A 22,226-nucleotide genomic window follows, 5' to 3' on the forward strand; every position below is an offset into this window, starting at 1 on the left:
AAAAAATTGTCTCCTTTTGTCACCCCAAAAAAATGTAATGTTGGTTATTAAGCTTCAGATGGCTTAGGTGGAGAAAGTGACAGTTTTATTACCTAAAGTTAATTACCATTTTCAACATTGTCAATATTCTGTCAAAATATGAACCTTACTAGCCTTGAAAAAAAAGCTGTTCTGATTGTATTAATCTAACCGAAGTATAGGAGAGGCAAGTATTATTGTTTGGGGATCAATGCTGTCTGTTGTGTCAAAATTTGTTCATAACACAGGTTATGTGTAAAATATTCCTGCCATCAGTGGAGAATTCTCTACAAATTATGAATCAGTCCTGGGCCAGTGTCATAATTTTGCTAGCCGAGATTCCTCAGAAAAATGGGGAGGGGGCTGCTAGGATATTATTTGTCATTATTTGTCTATTTTACACATGAAAATGACAAATTTTCCAATAAAAAGAGTGTGTTGCCAACCCACTGCACCCCCTCTGGATCTGCCATTGCAATTTTGCTGAATGCAAAAAAGTGCTTGTAGGGGTAAAATGATGTTCCAGGTTACAGACCACCAATTCAACCAACGAGCATTTGGAACGTACGCAAAAATAGTCCTACGCAGAAATTACCCCTGTTCCTCATAGTGCTGTGAAAAAAGTTTAAAGTTAAAATTTAAACAGTTTCTGAAAGGAAAAATATTTCTGTACATTTTATAGGTGCATTTTGCTTCTTGTGATGTGAAGCCTAATCTCCATAATGATTTTTAAATATACCCCTATCTTGTGAAAACACTGTGATTTCCCATGCTATTTATAGACCCTTCACTTCCGGTGACCAGTACTGCACTGCAAGTCTGCTAACCCCACATGCCATTCTGAGGATTGTGAGCTGACATATGTAGAATCATGCTGATATATAATCCTCTGCAGGTTAAAGTTAAGGTAAAGTCCAGAGAAGCCATTGAATATTGTGAAATTAGCATAGAAGTCTATGGGAAGTGGAATTAGTGGTTTTTAGCCTTAAGCTGAAGCCATGGCAAAATGAAAAGTTTCTTGAAATAGCTTTAAACTACTTGAAGATCTTGTTAACTTTGCCATGAGAGGAATACACTACAAAAATCCTTCAAAATAAGCATTTTTTTAAGTTATAGGTCCAAATTATGGAAAATTGGTCTTTTTGGCTGATTTTTATGTCCTATCTTGTAAAAAGTGTAGAAAATTAGTAAAAATATCAAATATTAAACTTTGAGGGCTATATTTACCTAAATATGGTGGTAATAAGCACTTGAAATCAAGTTATGTGTAGATTTGAGCAAAAATTAGGTTAGAAATGAGGAAAAACTCACTTTCATTACTGCGGTTAAGGCCATATAAGCATTCCCCTATGGCAACATGGAAAATCCATTATTGAGTACTTTTTTTTTGCTTTAGGTGCCCTTTACTGGTCATGTTTTAATGTGAAAACACTGTATTTACAAATTTAAAGCCAAATATATCACCTTTTGTGAAAATTTAAAGATTTAGGATTTTTGACATGTGATCAAGAAAAAGGGGGAGGCATGTCAGAAATAAATTTTTAAAAATAGACCAATTTCTCAGAAAATGATTACCTTTAAAACTATTTCTTCATTAATATTGTTAAAAAACAAGTTGTGATTGATATTTTTTATTTGAAAAGTCAGAAAAAGTTCTTTGCAAATATTTAATGCATTTAAGTATGGTAGAATATTGTCACTTTTTTGCTCGCACAACTTGGTTACCCTATATTAAAAAATCAAATATTTAAAAAAGAGCTTGTCACATTTCACTGAAACTTTGCAAATGCATTCAGTATGTGTGTAGGAAGATACCTGTATAGTTATTTATTTTTTCTAAGACAAAAAGTGACTCTTTAGGTTACAGACCACCAATTCAACCAATGAGCATTTGGAACGTACGCAAAAATAGTCCTACGCAGAAATTATCCCTGTTCCTCATAGTGCTGTGAATAAAGTTCTTATCTTATTTAAAAAATTTAAACAGTTTCTGAAAGGAAAAACATTTCTGTACATTTTTTAGGAGCATTTTGCTTCTTGTGATGTGAAGCCTAATCTCCATAATGATTTTTAAATATACCCTTATCTTGTGAAAACACTGGGATTTCCCATGCTATTTATAGACCCTTCACTTCCGGTGACCAGTACTGCACTGCAAGTCTGCTAACCCCACATGCCATTCTGAGGATTGTGAGCTGACATATGTAGAATCATGCTGATATATAGTCCTCTGCAGGTTAAAGTTAAGGTAAAGTCCAGAGAAGCCATTGAATATTGTGAAATTAGCATAGAAGTCTATGGGAAGTGGAATTAGTGGTTTTTAGCCTCCAAGTATTGTGTAGTTAAAAGTGCCCGCTTATACTCTGGTTGTTGTGCCCTGTTCAAGCAAGCTTAAAGGTGTGGTTACACTTTTTGTGACCTCTGAAAGTATTTATTATTGGCTCACCTGGCCGAAGGCCATGTGAACTATTGCCATCACTTGGCGTCCGTCGTCGTCCTGAACAATTCTGCAAACTCTTCTCCTCTGACGCCACTGGACCAATTGGAACCAAACTTGGTATGAATGTTCCTTGGGGTATCCTGCATAGAACTGATGTGGGGATTTTTGATCCATCGAAAAACATGGCTGCCACTACTAAAAATAGAACATAGGGGTCAGACAGTAGTTTTTCGTGTAAATCTCAAAAACCATTAGATTTAGCCAAATTCTGACATGGGTTAAAAGTGTTCAGCATGATGAGATCTATCTGTGGTCAAATTTTCATTTTTCATCTCACTAACCACTTCTAACGTTTCCATTACTTTGCATGTTAAAAAAGTAATTTTCAAAGTCTCACTGTAAATTCCCAGGACAAATGACATCTTAAAGTTGCATACCGTTGCAAAGCTTGGAAAATAAGGCTTCCGAAATCATTATGCTAATGGTATGATGATAGTAGAAATTCTTCACAAAATTTACTTGAATAATTAATACTGAAAATCCACATTTTTACCTGTTCTGCTAACTGACAGCATGGAGGCAAATTAACTCACACATGTGAACAATATTCATACACTTTTGTAGTTAATTACATATATGATTTTAAAGTACACATTCTCAGCTTCATTTTGACTACTTTTAATCATAATACACACAAATAATGCACTAACAATGCATATGTCTAGGTTCAGTGTGATTTTGGTACTACATAGGGGGGTGGCCATTTGACCCGGAAGTGGTTAGTGAGACCTATGCCATGTTGGAGTTATTGCCCTTTTTCGAAATTTTTTGGCTATTTTGAATGTTATTTCTTTCAAAAATCATCTCCTCTGATACCACTTGACCAATTAGAACGGAACTTGGTATGAATGTACCTTGAGGTATCGTGCATAGAACTGTAGTGGGTATTTTTGATCAAAGGGGTCAGACAATAGTTTTTCATAAGTATCTCCAAAACCGTTAAGTTTAGCAAAATTATTTCTTAGCTGAAATGACCCTTATTATAAGGCCTTCAAAAGTCGTCAGGGATCAAAGTTGTCAGGTGACTCCTGTAAGAGTTATTGCCCTTGAAAGATGAAAAATGACAGGGTTTTTTTTTCAGTTTTCAGCCAATATCTTTAAAATTAAAAGAAACTTTCTATCGCTGAAATGATCCTTATGATAGTCCTACCAAAGTCTTCTTGAGTCATAATTGTTGGACAACTCCTTGTTAAATTTCTTGCCCTTGAAAGCCAAACTTAAACAAGGTTAGCAATTCAGGCTCCTGGAAGCCTTTTGTTTTGTATTTAGGCTATATTCTAGTGCATTTGTTGCATTTCACCATATCTGTTATTTTTTCTGTCCTTATTATGATATGCCATAAATCTTATACTATTTACAGGTAGATTTAGTATGCCATGGGGATACCCCTATCATGGATGATGTGAATGGTTCTGATCCATATGCTGTAAGTATTAACACGTCAATATGTCTCGTGATGCTAATTTTGGTATATTTTAGCTGTCTGTCTAAAAATGCCAAATAGATTTTGCAAAATATTTACTCTTGGCTTAAGTACTTAGTGCACCACTTATCATATGCCGAAATTAGAAAAGCCAAAGTTTTTTTCGTTTACCTTTTTAGCACCAAAGTAACCTGCCATAAGGTATTACATAGGAAAGTTGATTTGGGCTTTACCTTATTTGTAACATGGCTGTTAATCAACCAAATTATCAATATCAAATTAATGGCTTTTATAACCCACCAGTGGTAAGGTATTATGTGATACCCTCTGAAAAGTTGCTTGTCCTTCCGTCTGCCTGTCCATCTGTCATCCTTCTGTCTCCTGACAGTTTTCAGATGATCAATTCAGAGGATATTAAAGGATCCTTTTCAAACTTTGTATAGTGTTATTCAGTATTATAAAATTCAGATCAAGTTTGATTATTTACACAAAATTTTTGCCCATTTTAAGTTAGGGTTACCCCTTTCCGAAAAATTTTTGTAATGTGGTGGGGTGTCATTTAATGTTCTATAAGATGCCCTATATTTCTTTATCTTTTTTTCAGATTGATTTCATGTAATGTTACTGTCTTGATTACTGATTGACAATTAACTATTAAATAATAAATATAACATTTGCAGTTTATAACTCATCACAACTCATAGTGTCCCTCAAATTTGATTCAAATAGATAAAGTTTGCTTTTTTCCTACAAAAAGCTGATGATACCTCGCTCTGCCCTTCTCATATTTTTTTTCTTTCTAGGAACCAAAGAAGAGAGGAAAGTTCAAGACCATTTCTAGCAATAACAATATGACAACAGCTCTGATCATAGAAAGAATTATAGCTCATAGGTATGTTCCATATAGTACTCCTACCATTCATAAAGCAAGGAGATGTAGAATTAAGAACAGAGATTCTGCAACATTTTTTTTAATCTGGATTTCATAGTAATGACCCTTATTTTTTTACTGCATATTTACTTCCAACAACAGTCAAAATTTTAAAACCTGTAACTTTTCATTTCTGATATAAATAGTGCATTGCAAAATTTATTAGTTTCCTTCTGGCAACAGATGTCGGTCAGTCTGTTTGTCAAACATGTTTTCCAACCTTTTTTTTTTGGAAATGAATTTTGGTATGAGAGTATTTTGAATACCAACAGATCAAGTCTCCTTATGGGTTGCACATAGATGATTGTGATGAAGTTTTCCAGCTGGTAGCTATATGTAATTCTTGTCTCAAATCTAACCATATGATTTTTCTAGGCTCCAGTTTGAGGCAAGGAATAAAAAGAAAGAAGAGAAAGAAATGAAAATTGTCCAAGCACAACAAGCAAGACAGGGTCTTATTGAAAATTAGTGCAAAATTTTCACATCATGTGACATTGGGAAAATTTTTAATTAGAATCATAGGGTATAGATTCATCCTGTGGGACTTAAATACTTATATGTCGTAATATACTCGTCAGAGTTGTATTTATTTATTTTACAAATTTTTAAATTCAATTTTTATTGTTGTTATGGCTTATACTAAGCCAAGAAATATTCTGTGTTAATGAAACATACGTCGATTTATTTCTACTTTTTTTTAAACATTACTTTAAGGCTAAATAAAATTAATTGGTGAATTCTCATCTTCCACTCCTTAAAAATTGACAAAAATGAGAAAATGGGGCAGGAAATTCAAAATCAGTTTCTAGTATGTGTTGAGATACTATAACACAGAAATCTTTCATTTCTTGGATAACTAAAACCATGTTTCTTCTCTGAAACTGATTTGGCTATGGATTTAGAACATATCTATTATAAACCAAATAGCTAAAGTTAGGCTTGCAAATATCTGGTAAGAAACCAAAAAAAAACAAAAAAAATAAAATCCCCCCACCATCTATTTATTTTTTGTGAAGGTTGGTTGAGAATCTAATTAAAATATTTGTTATATTTGATGAGAATATACCATTTAAGTTTACTTGGCCTAATTTCTATAGAGTCACAATTCTAACAGATACTGATGGAATAATTCCAACAACGGTTCAAATAGGCACTGGTTTGAGGTCCGAGACCATCATTTTTGTGATGCAGGACCATTGACATTTTATTTTCCTGGGTCCTGGACCTATCATACTTAACATTTACTTTTATTGAGGACCTTTACTTTCTTCTGGTGGACCTTTCATTTGGATACAAAAGTCCAGGACCTGACCTTTTACTCTTGGAAGTTAATTTGAACCTCTCTTCTAAACAAGAAAGGGTGTGTTAAGTATAAGTTAGAATGTTATTCTAATTTATCATTTATTTAAAAATTCAATATCTCTTTTATAGGCATGTGTTATAAAATTTATATGCATAGTTTCAAAATTTATTAAAAAGCCATGTTATACCTTTGTTGAGGCTGCACCTTTATATTGTAGTATTGGTGATGTCTTCACCAATGTGACTTTGTGAGGCTTCATAGAACCCATGCTCAGCACCTGCATTTAAACTCCAAACAATCATTTCCAACAGATTGATTTTGACCTATTCATGTTTCAGACTCCGTACCTACATAGAACTTCATTGACACTCTGCCACAATTGCTGCTGGAATTGTTGTGTTTTTGTTTTCTATAAAAATAACAATCAGGTCTGAAGGCAGCATCCTTATACCTCATATATGAACAAATGTCATTTTGTAGGGGTTTCATATTTGAATTTTGTAGCATGGTGTTTCCATTCCAATTCAAATGTATATTACAATTGTTCACGTCGTTATCCATAGCATGGTGTATCGCTTCATTTCATGTTAACGAAAGCTTGCGCTTGTTACTGCTTTATAAGAAACATTGAACCATTTTAACCCCCCCCTTTTTTATGCTAGCTAGTTCTGATGGTTCTTTATTGTCTTCATCTATTTGAAAACCATATTTGACATTCTAGTACATGTAGTAACATGTATTCATAGTAACTGTAATTTATTTCTATTTAATTTGTGATATTTTTCTCTATATTAAGACTATATTACCATTTTTTAAATAAAAATTATTTTGGTACTTTATCATTTTCTTTTTGTGTTGAGTGTATACACATTCAAGCTTAGAAAAGAGGGTATTTTTTAAACTTTTTAGTATTTTGAAGGGAAGGCATACTTGCAGCACACCACATTTAAGCATACACAGCACATGAGTTTTAAGTATATGATATATATCGACAAAAAAACTTGGGGAAAAATCAGGACAATTCAGTGACATAAAAATTCAAGTACCAGTACATGGCTAAAATGTGATAATAGGGAAAAAGGGACAATCTACATACACAAAGTTAAAACAGAATGGAGCACAATTGCCTATAAAAACTTCAGATATTTAAGGAAAGCAAGACATCACACAAAAAACTCAATATTCAATATGAACTAACAAAAAAAAATCAGAAGTGACATCACATGCTCTGGAGGGGTAAGCAGGTCCTGTTCTGCCAGCAACACCAGTGATCAAGATGTTGTGGAGCTCTGATGCATTTTGTCAAGGCAAAGCAACAAAGGGCCAAAAAAAGCCCAACCTCAGGTGCAATTCACAGCTGGGCAATACAAATTCATTTAAAATGTTTAATTATGTAAATAATATCTAAATGGTGGAATATCATCCAAAAGTAGATTTTAAAAAATCACCTGGAAAACTAATTCATTGGACGATTCCACCTTTCAATGCTGAACAATTGATCTTGAACTTGATAAATCATGCAATTATTTACAGACCCAACATTAGTAAATATTTTCTTGTACTGGATTGTACTTGAATGGTCAAAAGACTGCAACTGTTTTAAAATTTATTCACAGATCATGTTACATGCAGTTTATAAAGCTTACAAATATTTACAATAAAAAAAATGTTAACAAGATTCATGCATGTCAATACAGTAAAACCTATCTAAATCAGAATTTTATTCTTTGAGTCCTAACTGGGTTAGATTAATGACAGGTTTTACTATTTAACAGCAGCTTCTTCTTTCATCATCCATTAATACAAGAATTAAATCTCCTTTCATCAAACCCTTTCTGATATCCATATAGCTCCTTTGCATCCTAACTTTATAACTTGTGACATAGCTTCATAAAATGGAGCCTGCAAAAAAAAAAAAAAAAATTATACATTGTAAAAGATCAATTTTTTCTTAACTTCTTACATGTAATGAAATTAGTAAGGCAAGTGATACCCTGCCATGTAAAGGTGAAAAAAGGGGATGGCAAAATGTTCAAATCGGCCTAACTCTAAAACTACACTTTGCATTTGCTAAAAATTTAACCCACTCTGTATTTTATGGTACTAAACAACTGTGCTTTTTAAAAAAACAATTCATTGATCCATTCTCAGGTTATCATCTGGAAACTGCAGGGGGAATTAACAGATGGATAGACAGAAGGACATGAAACTTTTCGTTGGGTATCACATTATAACTCTCCACTTGGTACAGTATAAAAATGTGGTTGAGTGAAATCTATCTAAACCAAACTCCTTTTGGACTTTTAAGTACTGCTCCATCTAAGATTCAAGCAAAATTGTATATAAACTTTGGCACATGAAGGAAAAAAATGCAGAGATGTTGCACTAACCAATTAATTATACCCAATAACCACAAGAAATAACTATCAAAGTGTTTGTAAAATTTGCCTTTTTAATATATTGATAGGTCAAATTCAGTTCGAATGCACTATAGAAAAAATGGGGGGAAATTTTCCTGCACTCTTTCCCTATAAGCAGTAAAGAAATATCTATGTCACAGATGCTTCAGGATAAACTTAAATAACTTTTTGGTTATTTTCTAGATGTAATGAATATATTATAGGCAAAAATGAGTAAATTGGGGAAAATGATGTGCCACCCACTGCCTGATTCTTACACAGAATGGTACTTAAATTGTTGATAATATGGGGAAAAAATGTGTGGTTTTAACAGGTTTCCAGATTATTTAGAATTCAGTTTACACATTATTCCCTATATTTGTTGCCATCAAGTACCTGGTAGATGGGTAGGCAGGCCTGGATCTACAAATTTTAAAATTGGGATGTTTCTAACCCCCTGAATGAACCACTAAGTAGGCAATTTTTTCTCTAGGATTTGTCTCTCAGGGGTGGATTTGAAGATAAATCATCAAATGTATAATTCATATAGTTGAAACAACAAAACTCTCCAGTAAGGACAAATGTACCAAAGAGTAGTCTCTGAATTTTAAATCAGAAAAAATATGTCATGCTTAACATCCTTAAAAATTGATAATTTTCACAGTTATATCAGTGAAGTTTGAAAGTACAGATGCTCAGAGTGCACACAGCACAGATAGAAGGAGGTTGACTGTTTCTAGGCCCTTAAGTTAAATAGCAGCAAAATAAACTAGAAAAACTGAGAGCAAAGTTCACAAGCCCCAGTTAACATATGGGTCAAAGTATTCATAGAGTTGTCAGACAGGCAGTCAATTCCACTACAATCTAAAATTGAATCCCTTAATAATGCATAACTATATAAAGCTTTTGTCCAAGCCAAGTCTCTGTGATTAGTAGTTGAACAGTTAACTGTAAGAAAAAGTTATGGAGGGATGAATGGACAAACACTACAGTAACTTCTCTTACAAAGTAGGGTATAACAAGTCTACAATGCAGGGTCTTCCCATTGTTGTCACTGAATTGAAATTTAAGTGTAAATGTTTGTAAGAAGCAGGCAAAGAGGCTTTGCTCAGAAAATTTTCAATACAATCTTAGAAAAATGAGGTTTTTGACAGAGTTATCTGCTCTTGAAATATTCATTTTTCAGTGCATTGCAATGAAATTGTAACTCAAAGGTTCAGCATGATATGGAAAATCTTGTCTGTTTTCCTTAATTATGATGGTGCAAATAGTCAAATTATACTACCAAAATGATGGGTTTTTCATACCATGTTTCACCTACTGCCTGATTCTTACTGGAACTGACAAATAAAAGAACATGTAAAATCAGTTATACCTTTTCTGCATCATGTTCTAGGCCTGTATCATGGTGATGAAGTTCCTCATCTCTAAATCTTTTTATTAACTACAATGATGAAAATTACTTTACCAATATCAAGATACGAATATACAATGAATCAAATTATACCTTATAAATTTTGCAGAAAATGTTGACAATGATGTCCTGTTAAAAAAAACGACCTCAAAAGCATTAGCTGACATTATTACATTTTTTTCTAGAAAATCTTAAAACGATACAGATAATATAAACAATCTGTCAAATTATCTTAATAATGCAACCCTTTTTGCATTCAATAGATCCTCAAGGCAAACCATTATCTGAGAAACTACTGGCGAGGGGAAGCACAGACCAGGGGCACTTTCCATTCATTCCAATTGAACCACAGACTTGTGTACCATTACTTGTTTGTATCAAGTGGTTTGTCTCAGATGATGAATCAGATGGACCAGAAGTAGAATTAGAGAAAGCTGGTTTGTACCGATGAATAGAAAAAAAAGCCAAGAGTGTATAAAGATATCAACAAAAAAACTACCTTTAAAATTTCTTTATGTTTCTCTGGATCATCCTCCATTAACTCTCTGATCTGACTACAATGAAACAAAAACATCCTTCAAAAATATTCGATCATTTATTTCTTGGAACATAACTACAAAGTTAATTTCTACTGTCCATTCAGACAATGGTCAGCTAATTTTCATGAATTTAAAACCCTAAATTAATGCTACATAATAACTACTGAACAGTGCTACTTGAGCTCATATTATGCCTGTCAAATGTTTTTGTGGTTTTTTTTTAAACTTTTTTCTCAGTGTTTTAAGGAGGTAGACCTAGGGTAAGGGACACAACTCTTAAAAATCATTGGAACGTTTGTATTCAGCATTTTACATAAATGTCATCTCAATGCATCAAAGTAACTTAGATTGATTTCATTCTGTGTCAAATGAAAGCTTGATAGGATTTGGTGAAATTGAATATGATACAAACATATCACTGACCTCATGACTTATGTCTCTTACCCAAGGTCTACCTCCTTAAGTCTCATTACTCTGAAACAATTATACATGTACAAATTTGGGACCAAAACATTTTATTGCAGTTGCGTAAAAAATCAGACAAACAATGACAAATTTATGGGGGGTTCCCTCTACAAGGACAATACAGTGAAATTTCTCCAAACCGGCCACCACTGGGACAAAAAAAAATGGCCGGTTTTGTAAAAAATAGCAATGCATTCTAAGATGTGTTCTATAACCCTACACCTTGACAGTTTGTTTGTCGAGACATGTTTAATGCCAATTCAAAACTTTTGGCTTTTTATTACATTTCAAATCTTGCATCATTTGTAAATGATTTGAATTTACAAACGGTACTGATGACAAAATAATGTTCACGGTTTTGAAAGAATGAGTATTAAAGAACAAAGCGCTATTGATGGTAATTAATTATTTGTATTGTTTTCATAAATTACCTATCAAAAAAGTCTAATAATTTCACCGCTATGTTGTTTTAGGTTGGGTACAGGTCACCTTAATTGAAGTTAAAAGATAGTAAAGATCGTACTATTAAATGACCCTGGTTGCCTGACGTGTGTACATACCAATTAACAGCCAACCAGTGACAAAATGTGATGCCTGGATTAAATTTGTTGTTTAAATTATTGTCCCCTTCAGTTATCATCTGTCCACTGATGAAATGCAAACTGGTCAGTGAATGAATTATTAATTACGTAATATTGCATAATCATTTACAGTTGTACACCTGTAATAAATGTTGACACATTTATTACAGGTGAACAATAATTGGGTGGCTGGAATTGAACTAAAACTGTGAAAAACTGGCCGATGTACTGTTTTAGGGGGTGGCCAGTCTATTGAAGACAAAACACATAGGTTTTAAGGTATATCGGCAGGGACTTTTGAAAACGGCTGGTTTTCAGGGACAACCAGTTTTCTGAGGGTCCGGTTTGGAGAAGTTTCACTGTACACTGTACGTAGCAAAACAATTTAATTACTGAATTTGTACAATTTGATGACTAGGGGAATACCAAAAGATGGATGTGTAATAATTTCAAATAGAATCACACATCTATGTAAAAATAATGGCTTTGTCAGCGAGTTTGCATTCAGTCCCTCAGCAGTTTCAATAAATATCAGACCTATCTATGCCACTTAATGACTGTATTTTATGAAAATGGTCTGTGATTTTAACATTGATAGTCTGGAGAATTCACGAACTGTAGAGCAAAATTCACTGTCAAAATTTGTAGAAACTACAGAAAATCTGTAAATTTAAAACCTACTGTTATACAAACCTATTATAGTGATCACCTATGACTGATTCAACAGCTACTGTACATGCCATGGCTCCCTCTTTTCCCAAAAGGGCAGTTCCAGCACCTAAATAAAAACAAAACATTATTAAAAGGAAATCAATGGAATTAGGACTAAAACAGTATTAAAGTTGGAAATATTTGAACAAATAAAATGACAGCAGAGTTGATTGTTCAAACTCTCCCCAGAAATATGGAAAAGGTTTGGACAGTCTTGGCAAAAACTGATAGAACCATCCGAGTTTCTACGGCCTAGCATAAATTTTCAATAAAATTTCTACAACTTCACAAAGAAAGCTCAATATTCATGGAAACATGAATACACGGTTCAATTAACCCAAGAAATCTAAATACTGCTACCACAGTAAAAGATAGGTGATGTCCTGTAAAAATGGTATTCAGCTTGGAATTTTCTAAAAAAAAAAACTACAGCTTTTTCATAAAGTGAAGGAAATAAGAAATCACTGTAACTTATTAGACAAGTAAAAAAATAATGAATATGATGACAGAAATAGCGATTGTTAATCCTATATTAATACAGTGCACATGTTAGCAACACATATTTTTTCCAATGTGGTCACGTAATTTTGATGCTTACAGAGAAATGATGTTAAGTTACTTGAAGTACATAATGTAAAGGCTGCTGCCCAGGCAGCAAAATTGTTACATTATTGAGCAATATCCCTAAAAAATTTACACAACATTGTTTGGCCTCAAGAGTCAAAGGACCCAATTTTTGTAATCAATAACCTACAAGATGGACCTCTTTTAAACTAGAGGCTTCCATGAGCCCGAATCACTCACTTGGTTCATGTTTTACCTTTCAAGGTTAATAACTAAACAAGGAGTCATTCAACAACTTTGACCAATGGAGACTTTTGTAGGCCTTATGATCAATCATATGGATCATTTCTATCATTAAAGATTTTTTTAATCTACTTTGTTTTTCAAGATACAAATGTATTGGCTTAAACTGCAAAAAATACCATTTTTCTCCTTTCAAGGGTAATAAACCTAACAAGGAGTGGTCCTACAACGTCAACCCAATAATAACATTTGGAGAACTCTTCAACCCAAGAAAAATGGTCACCTTCATTTTTCTCTATTACTCATATATACCTTAAATAAAGTGGCTTTACCCTTGTGTTCTATAAATAGACATGGTAGCCACGTTTTAAATGGTAAAAAAAATAAAAACACAACTTATGTGCAGGAACATTCCAGCCAAATTCATTAAAATCTTTTAAGTTGTTTTAGAGAAGAAGATGTTTGAAGAAAAGTTTTCAGACATCGACGAAACCGTTGATGCAGAGGCCAAGTAATGGCAATGGCTCATATGGATCTTTCGATAAACGTGAATGTGCACATGTTGATTTGCTAGGTACATGTATATCACAACGTGAATGTGCACATGTTGATGTGCTAGGTACATGTATATCACAACATGAATGTGCACATGTTGATGTGCTAGGTACATGTATATCACAACTCATACAAGAAGTTTACAATCGACAGCAACCAAAATTGCAAACAATGTAAACCTAATCTATATAAAGTCCAGTAGAGCTGCCAATGAAAAGTTATGAAAAATAGAAACTGCTGGAGTTTTCTGTGAGGAGAAAACATTTTTACTGTATAAAGCTTCTACATGAGCTCAAAATCCATGAGGTTCATTTTGAACAGTAAAATACATTACTGGCAAATGCCAAAAAGACTGCAAAGCAGATTTTACTGATTTTTAATCCAGAAACGGCAATGGCTATGAAAAAAATCTGGATTTTCTTTTTCTTTTTTTCACAAAAAAACCCCCAGAAAATCGTAAGATAAACTTCCTTTTCTGTACACCCTATTTTAATGGTCAAAACTGAAACAGAAAGACTAATGCTAAAATAGTAAGGGTTGTATGAGCTCTGAAAGTCCCATACTACATCTGAAATAATTTGTCCAGTGTCAAAAATAATCCAGCAGATAGAATTTCAGAAGGGAGAGACAAGGTGATTTCAATATTCCATCCACTTTTGAGTGGAGCGAGTAATGAGTAATGTGACCGAATATATACTGACCTAATGCAAACCCAGCTATATTCCACAAAGGTAGTAATGCTGTTGGCCTGGCTCTGTGTTGTACCATCAGTTTATTGAAGGTTTCTAAATGTTCTTTCTCCTGTTCCCACATTTCCTGTAAAATATGAAAAGTGTTCAGTGTAAGTGTTTGTAAGAATCTGGCAAAATGGGAAAATTCAGAAACATGCATGTCAAAACCCCACCAATCTGACAATAAATATCACTCAAGGATGATTTCTCTATTTGAAAAGACCATTATTTCAACCCTGCATCATTGGATTTGCTCAGCCATTTTTCAATGGAATCTTAGAAAAATGAGGTTTTTGACAGAGTTATCTGCCCTTGAGATGTTCATTTTCAGTTTCAGTGCATTTCAATGAAATTGTAACTCAATGGTCCAGCATGAAATGGAAAATCTTGTCAGTTTTCCTTGATTCTGATGGTGCAAATAATCAAATTACACTATAAAAATAATGTTTTTTTTTCATACCATGTATTACCTACTCCTTGATTCTTACAGGGACTGACACTTAGTTAAGAAATTATTGCAAAAAAATGCCACAAACTTGAAATCATTGCAATTACAACTTAGATTGTGGAATTTTTACCATGGATAATGTTGGATTCTCTCATATTGCACACAAATTAGAAGTGAATTTTCTGCTAACAACAAATGACAAAATTGCAATAATTGATGCATGTAATAATATCTGAATTTGCAGTATTAAGACAAAAAAAAATGTCAGACTAGTATGTAGTGACAATAACTATGAGCAATTATTATCATCTGAATAAATATGCCACAAATTGTTAATTCAGAATTTTTGGTCGAATTGTATATTGTGATTTTGTAAATTTTATTAAAAAAACATTATTTTTGTTTAGTAATGTCCAAGATTTAATGAGAATTTTGATTATTTGCCATTAGAGTCGAGTCTTATCTTTTGTAACAACAAATAAATACATTGCAATAACTAGTAATAAATTTTAATAATGATTTTACAATAACTGTTTCTTAACACTTTTTTTAACAGCAGATGTTTATGAGCACTTTTTGTAATAACTCTAATTAAAAACAAGTACATTTCTTTCAAGAAAATAACACATGGCATGCAATGTCATATTTTCGATTGTTTTTTTCTAACGCAATTTCAAATTTTCGATATAGTTTTTTCGAACGCCACTAAGTAAGCTTTATTTGGCCAATCGGAAACATAATTACGAATACGAGCGTCCATAAGGTCAAAGGGTAAAAAGCGAAACTATACAGACTGCGTTGGAAATAATAAGTAAATAACCAAGAATATACCTATGAGCTTTCCAAGGAGGGCAAAATTTGTCCAACATATCTACAGTGAACCTTCCTAACTTTAACCCCATTTAGACTGTAGACTTTGTTTGGTTTAGTTGAGTGATTGGTTTATTCAGGTTAAAAATACATTTAAACTGATAAGAGGGGACTTCAGAAGGTGTCTGGTTTTGACAGGTTTTCAGTTTATTTGAGGTTCAGTTTAGACAGGTTTCACTGTATAAAAAAAAGTTTATCACAAATCACTGCATGAAGACATGTACTGCATGTTTAAACAAACTTCCCTAAAAAAATGATGCCTATATAAGTTCTGTAACAGGGAAAATCATTCCAGTCATAAATTCAGTGGGAAGTGTTTCAATTTTGAATAAAAGCAAATCATTTTCTCCTCATTTCTCACCAATAACAACTTTATTTGCACTCTTTTACATAAATTTAAAGTCACACAATCCTAAGTTCTTACGATTCATGTACTTTTAGTGAAGTTACATAATAATTCAGTTACACCACTTCATCAATTCAATAGACATTTCAAATTCTGACATTTTGGTCTTTTTTACAAGTTTTAAAAGCAAAACAATCATGTCTGACCTTTTTGTGTCTTCTTTTAAGGATTTATATACAGAAATAAAATCAGATAACTTTATCTTTGGTTTTAAGGGTTACAAACACTGTTCAGACAAAAATAAAATTTCCGCCCTTAAGCAGACTTGTATAAAAATCATCTTAAAAGCGCAAAACCTGACAAAATTAATTAACTGTGAAACAACTGAGTTTTATATGACGAGTTTTCATCATCTAAATTGAAGAAAAACATTGATTTTTCAAGTTACTGTAAGTACTTAAAAGAAAAATCAAGTGATTAGATGCCATAGACTAGAGCTAAATTGATCTTTGTCCTGAGAAAGTAAGATATAATTGAATTAGTCATATCTATAACAGAATAATGGCAGTTTTAAAGTCAAGACAGAAAGAATCACAACAAACCTGAATTAGACATGGCAAGATACAAATCAACAATGATTTTATTATGTTTACTGATAAAAAATACATCGCATATGCTGCCTGAAAAAAAGTTTTACTTATAAAATCAAGACCTTTATATTGAGAGATATTCTGCTTCTGACAAAAAGATTATAGATGATGAATTTTAATTATATCAAAATACTTTCAGTACCATTAGTTCTGACTAATGATTTTACCAACTAGGCCCAGCGGCAATTTTATGCTGCCAATTTGTATTACAATTAAGTGGAGACAACTGTAATAAAGACGGGAGGTTAAGCATGCTAAAAAAACCGGGTTTAAACGACCTTTTCATTGGAAATTCCGTACCAAGTTAGGACCATTATGGTTGTTTCCAACTGCCTGGTTTTTGCCTAGATATTGCCATTTGTTATATTTTCTTTTTGACTTTTCCTATTGATCATTGCCTAGAGTTCATCTGTCCAGTAATTTTGTTATTATCCTTTGTGATGATATGACAAATAGCCTTGTAATTGTAATGGTAAGTATTTTAAGTTCAAGACATGGATAAAATTACTTACCCATTTCAAAGTGGGCAAATACATGTACAGATGAAGAGCACTTTTTTTGGCTTTTAAGACACATTTGACATAATAGGAATCATGAGCATGTCAGTAGTACAAATTTGGAAATACAAGCAGGTAGCCCAGACCATATTTTTGTTTAATATTTTCTATATGTTCAACTTAATTTTACCCAAAAGTTTGGCAGCGCCAGCTCAAAATCTAGTAGCCATGGGCTACAGGGCAACTGCTAATTTTTATCCCTGCATGTAATACAACACTTTAAGTAAAAAATTTGTACAGTACATGTATGATTAACTACATTTGTATTTAAAGTAATATAAAACATCAAAATCTAATATTATGTCAACCAATTGTCAAACTATTTTTCTTTTGGAAGGGTAAGCATGTCCAGGGCCAGGTTTCATTGAAAATCTCAAATTGAGATTCCCTCAAATCCTTCCTAACCTCTCAAATATCAACCAATCAAATCACTTGAACTTGAAATTGGAGGACAAACTCAAGGATTTGAAGATTTTTTATGAAACAAAGCACTGCTACGCCAACAGCACCCGATAAATGTGTAATACATGTATCTTACCTTAATAACAGGTCCAACAGAAGTTTTCCCTAGAACAGCCAACTGGCCTGCATATATTCTGTCAGCTCCCAGTTCTCCAGCCTGGTCAACACGAATAATTCTGTCAAGCAATGCCTTAGTTCTCCTTTGTCTTGCAGTTTGACTTAAACAGCGACATGGTATCCTGGTGAATGATGAAAGAGCCATTTTATGGCACTTGTGGAGTTCTGAAAAAATTTAACAGCCTAATCTATACTTGATATAAATTTTATTCAAATCAATACAGTGGATTTGGAGGAGTTAGTCTTACAAAGTTCAATTACCGTATCTCCTTTTGCAAGCATCAAACAATACTTATCTTTCTTCATGCACATTTTCATATGATGCCTGTCTTATTAAGATCCTACAAAGGTTGCAAAAGGGCATCCGTTTGGTAAACACCTTAAGAGTACTCCTACCACGAAAGAGATCTGGCAGATGAATATTAAAATGTATCAAATTGATTATTTCATATAAATACATTGCCCATTTTTACAATATTCAACTGAAATTATATTTTCTGTAATTGATTGTCAAAGGAAAATTCAAATACATATATAGAAATTTGAACTATATTTTATCAATGCTTTTGATATCCATATACATGGATTCCACATGATTGACTATGTTTTAACTTAAAATTAGGATGTCAAGATTACAAATTGAGAAACAAAATAAAAACAAAATGAAACAAAATGCAAAAATGAAAAAGAAATTTACATGAAATTTTGAATCATCTAGTACTGTTTAGTAATGGTGAAAGTGCTGATCCCATTGTAAATAATTAAACTTTTTGAAAATACAGAATGAATAAATTGCCATCAGTAGATTATGATTAGCATCTTATAAGCTTTTAAAATACTAATAAATATCTCATGATTTCTGAGATTCAGCACCATCGGCACTTTGACTCAATAGAGTGACTTAGGAGCATTTAAGCATAGAAATGTACTTCAGACATACATGATATTTGTCAGGTCACTGCAAGGGGGGATTATTCAAATTAGGTTTGAACATGATTTGAGCCTACTTGCTGCATGAGTATTCTCTTTGTAAGAATGCTCATAGCAATTCTAGTTTTTATCATACAAATAGAGCTTAAGTAGCAGTCTTTGTAAGAATCATGCAAAATCTGAAAAATGTGATACACCCCAAAAAAGGCTACATTTTTTTATTTTTGTAATTAAGTTGTTTTATGGGTCTATACTATGAAATGTGTAATTATTCATTCAAATCTGCCTGCTCCTAGGAGATAATCCGCATTGAAAATCAAATTAACATGCAAACTTGTACACATCAACCACAGCCACAGGTTCTTTGCTTATAGCCTTTAAATTACTGGTATGGTAGCTTCTTTCATAAAGAATCCATACTGATTACCTGGTCAATTACTAACCAGAACTATGAAGCCATTCTCTTATACAAAATGGTAGCCATATTGCTGAGTTGTTCTGATATTAGACAACTCAGCCCAAGTCGTTCCAAGATTACTAATCTGTAACTCTGTAAACCATTGTATCAACAGCCGTTTTCATAATAAAGTATACATACTAGTACAACATCTAACAGGATGAGTGACATACAATATGTATCTATCAACAGGGATTGAATTTAAGAATTTTTTCCACTAGCTAAATTTAGAAAGTACTGAAAATTTATGCTTGCAAAATTGAAGTTTTTTGGGGGTTATTTCTGAACTTTACCTTTATTACATACAGAATTCCACAAGCAAGTTTTAGCAAGTGGAAATAATTTCTACTAGCAAAATTGAATTTCAACTTGCATTTAGCAAGAATTTCCCCTTAAATTTGATCACTGATCAATAAAAGTTTTTTGCGCATACAAAAAAACACATGTATGTCTCCCCTCATTTCAAAGTCCAAGTGGTATAACTCCCATAAAATTCACCTGATCATAAATTACACAACTACATATCATTTCTAACTACCTACAGTTTCCTGTAATTTGGTGGAGTTGTTTTTCAGGAGTTGTACGTACAAAGGTGTGACAGACATAGACAACCGAAAACAATATGTCTCCCTACCAAAGTGGGACAGACATAAAAAGGCCACTACAACTAATTACTTCATACTGTGCAAAAGATTAAACCCGCCTAATCATACTAACAAAAAAAATAATAGAAAGCGGACAGGAATGTCAAACACCAAATCAATATCATCAAATTGAAATGTCTTTTCTTCCATCTTGCGGCTTCATTAAAATCATTTTATCATCATCACCAGCTGCATTGTTTCAGGTAGCAACCATTTGATTTTCTGGAAGGGGGCCAAATGGATTTTTTTTAAGTTTGTTTCTGGAAAATTTGAAAAAAAATTATTTGATTCATCACTGGAGAAAGAAAAAGGTTTGTTTAAAAAGAATGACAAAAAATTTAATCATGTTGACTATGTGGAAGATACTATGCAGTAGCGAGATGACCAAAATAGATAGTGAAAAACATATTTGTGTTTGATTGGTCCAGGAAAAAATTACAAGTCATTTAGCTCAAGGTAAAAAAATTGTACCCCCCAAAAAAAAAATCCACAGCCCTCCCCCCAGAATTCAAATGGTTGCTGCCTTATTGAAGTACAGAACTTTTGTTTTTGCAGCCAATGTACTGGCATTAATTTAAAACCAGAGGCTCCTAGGAGCTTGAATCGCTCACCTGGTTAAATTTTGTCTATTAAGGGCAATAAATTTAACAAGGAGTTGTCCAACAATTTTGGTAGAACATAACATAAGAATCATTTCTGCGGTAGGACTTAAAAGGATCATTTCCGCATTTAAAAGTTTTTCTCTATCTATCATAGTTTTCAAGATATTGGATCAAAACTGTAAAAAAAAACTTTCAAGGGCTACAACTCTTACAAGGAGTTGTCTGACAACTCTGATCCCTCGGAAACTTTTGTAGGCCTTATAATAAGGATCATTTCAACAACTAAAAGAATTTGGCTAAACCTAATAGTTTTGGAAATATAATAAGCGAAAAACTACTGTCTGACCCCGATGTTTTTTTTAAGTAACAGCGGTTATTTTTTTTGACAGATCAAAAATCCCTACAACAGTTCTATGCAGGATAACCAAGGGAACATCCATACCAAGTTTGGCTCCAATTGGTCAAGCAGTGTCAAAGGAGAAGATTTTTTAAAGAAATAACATTAAAAATAGCAACAAAAAAAGGACCATAACTCCAACATGGCTTAACAGATTAAAACAAGAATGTCCCCTCATATAGACCTCATCATGCTGAACAATTTCACCCCATCAGAATTTGGCTCAACCTAGCGGTTTTGGAGATATTTGCAAAAAAAAACTACTGTTGGATCCCTATGTTCTATTTTTAGTAACAGTCGCCATGATTTTCGAAGGATCAAAATTCCCCACATCAGTTCTATGCAGGATACCCCAAAGAACATTCATACCAAGTTTGGTTCCAATTGGTCAAGTATTGTAAGATGAGATTTTTAAAAGAAATTACATTAAAAATAGCAAAATAAAACATTGAAAAGGAGTGATAACTCCAACATGGCTTACTAGATTAAAATAAAAAACGACCACAGATAGATCTCATCATGCTGAACACTTTCACCCCATGTCAGAATTTGGCTAAACCTAACCGTTTTGGAGATATATGCAAAAAACTACTGTCTGAACCCTATATTCTATTTTTAGTAATGGCAGCCATGTTTAACAACAGATCAAAAATCACATCAGTTGTATGCAAGATACCCCAAGGAACATTCATATCAAGTTTGGTTCCAATTGGTCAAGTGGTGGCAGAGGAGAAGAGTTATCAACAATTGTTAACCACAACGAGGGGCACCAACACGCAACGATGACGGATGCCGAGTGAAGGCAATAGCTCACCTGGCCTTTGGCCAAATGAGCTAAAAAAATGACTTATTCATAGCTACAAATACTAGTAAATTAATAGCTACAAATGTAAGCAAATCTATGCGCAAACTTCTATGTCACATACTTTCATAATATCATTATCAAACTATATAATTTCCACAACTACAGCTTCTGCAAGTGTTCCACGTGTAAAAAAACATGTGAATTCGTTATTAATGGGATTGCAGAATAAACCAAAGACACTTACCACGCAAATTCTAGTGTAGTTTTACTGTTTTAGATCTTTAAATTCACTTTTTACGTACGTGATGAAAGTCAGGTCACTCATTGACTCATGAATTATTGAATGTGACTCAGGTCAGGTAATGACATTTCACACGAACACTTGATTCTGAAATAACCAAAGCTTACTTGAACTTACCACAGGGTTTATAATATTTTTTTAGCAGTCGTCACTCGAATACGCTTACTTATCAAAGAAAATTATATAAATCGTCTGCAAACCCATGGAGGCTGACATGTTGAAGTATCGCAGTGAATATTATAAAAACCCACAACAAATATATA

At 33.0% G+C, this 22,226-nt stretch overlaps 2 protein-coding genes across 4 annotated transcripts in view; one reads left to right on the top strand and one right to left on the bottom strand.

Moving 5' to 3' along the window:
- Window positions 1-7,009, top strand: part of LOC148620194 (ethanolamine-phosphate cytidylyltransferase-like) — a 30,947-nt gene extending 23,938 nt beyond the window's left edge. For both annotated transcript variants that reach the window (XM_088580881.1, XM_088580882.1), the window contains 3 exons: window positions 3,879-3,944; window positions 4,745-4,833; window positions 5,248-7,009. In XM_088580881.1, coding sequence (XP_088437007.1) covers window positions 3,879-3,944; window positions 4,745-4,833; window positions 5,248-5,341 — 249 coding nt within the window. In that variant the 3' untranslated portion in view covers window positions 5,342-7,009. The remainder of the gene's footprint in view (window positions 1-3,878; window positions 3,945-4,744; window positions 4,834-5,247) is intronic.
- A 760-nt stretch (window positions 7,010-7,769) lies between these two features.
- Window positions 7,770-22,215, bottom strand: LOC148620195 (NADPH-dependent 3-demethoxyubiquinone 3-hydroxylase, mitochondrial-like). Of its 2 annotated transcripts, none has more exons than XM_088580883.1 (7): window positions 22,081-22,215; window positions 17,787-17,992; window positions 14,348-14,462; window positions 12,267-12,351; window positions 10,488-10,542; window positions 9,950-10,018; window positions 7,770-8,077 (listed from the first exon to the last, which is right to left on the bottom strand). In XM_088580883.1, exons 2-7 carry the CDS (start codon window positions 17,970-17,972, stop codon window positions 8,000-8,002), a joined length of 588 nt encoding a protein of 195 aa, XP_088437009.1. In that variant the 5' UTR covers window positions 17,973-17,992; window positions 22,081-22,215; the 3' UTR covers window positions 7,770-7,999. The 2 variants fall into 2 exon arrangements, with proteins under 2 accessions (XP_088437009.1, XP_088437010.1); XM_088580884.1 differs by lacking the exon at window positions 22,081-22,215 and adding an exon at window positions 21,907-22,041.
- Between the last annotated feature and the right edge of the window lie 11 nt (window positions 22,216-22,226).

The sequence above is a fragment of the Perna viridis genome, chromosome 4 (genome assembly GCF_037379345.1).
Source record: "Perna viridis isolate PV_CMFRI_1.1 ecotype Kerala chromosome 4, ASM3737934v1, whole genome shotgun sequence".
Classification (NCBI taxonomy): Eukaryota; Metazoa; Mollusca; class Bivalvia; order Mytilida; family Mytilidae; genus Perna; species Perna viridis.

Bases quoted from the DNA above. Each gene is read 5' to 3' on its own strand.
- LOC148620195 (XM_088580883.1), bottom strand. From the start codon at position 17,972: ATGGCTCTTTCATCATTCACCAGGATACCATGTCGCTGTTTAAGTCAA. The intron at 10,543-12,266 runs GTTTGTATAACA...GTTTCATTGTAG, and splicing joins ATAGGTGATCACTATAATAG to TCAGATCAGAGAGTTAATGG. The intron at 8,078-9,949 runs GTATAACTGATT...TTTTTTTTGCAG, and splicing joins TAGAACATGATGCAGAAAAG to GCTCCATTTTATGAAGCTAT.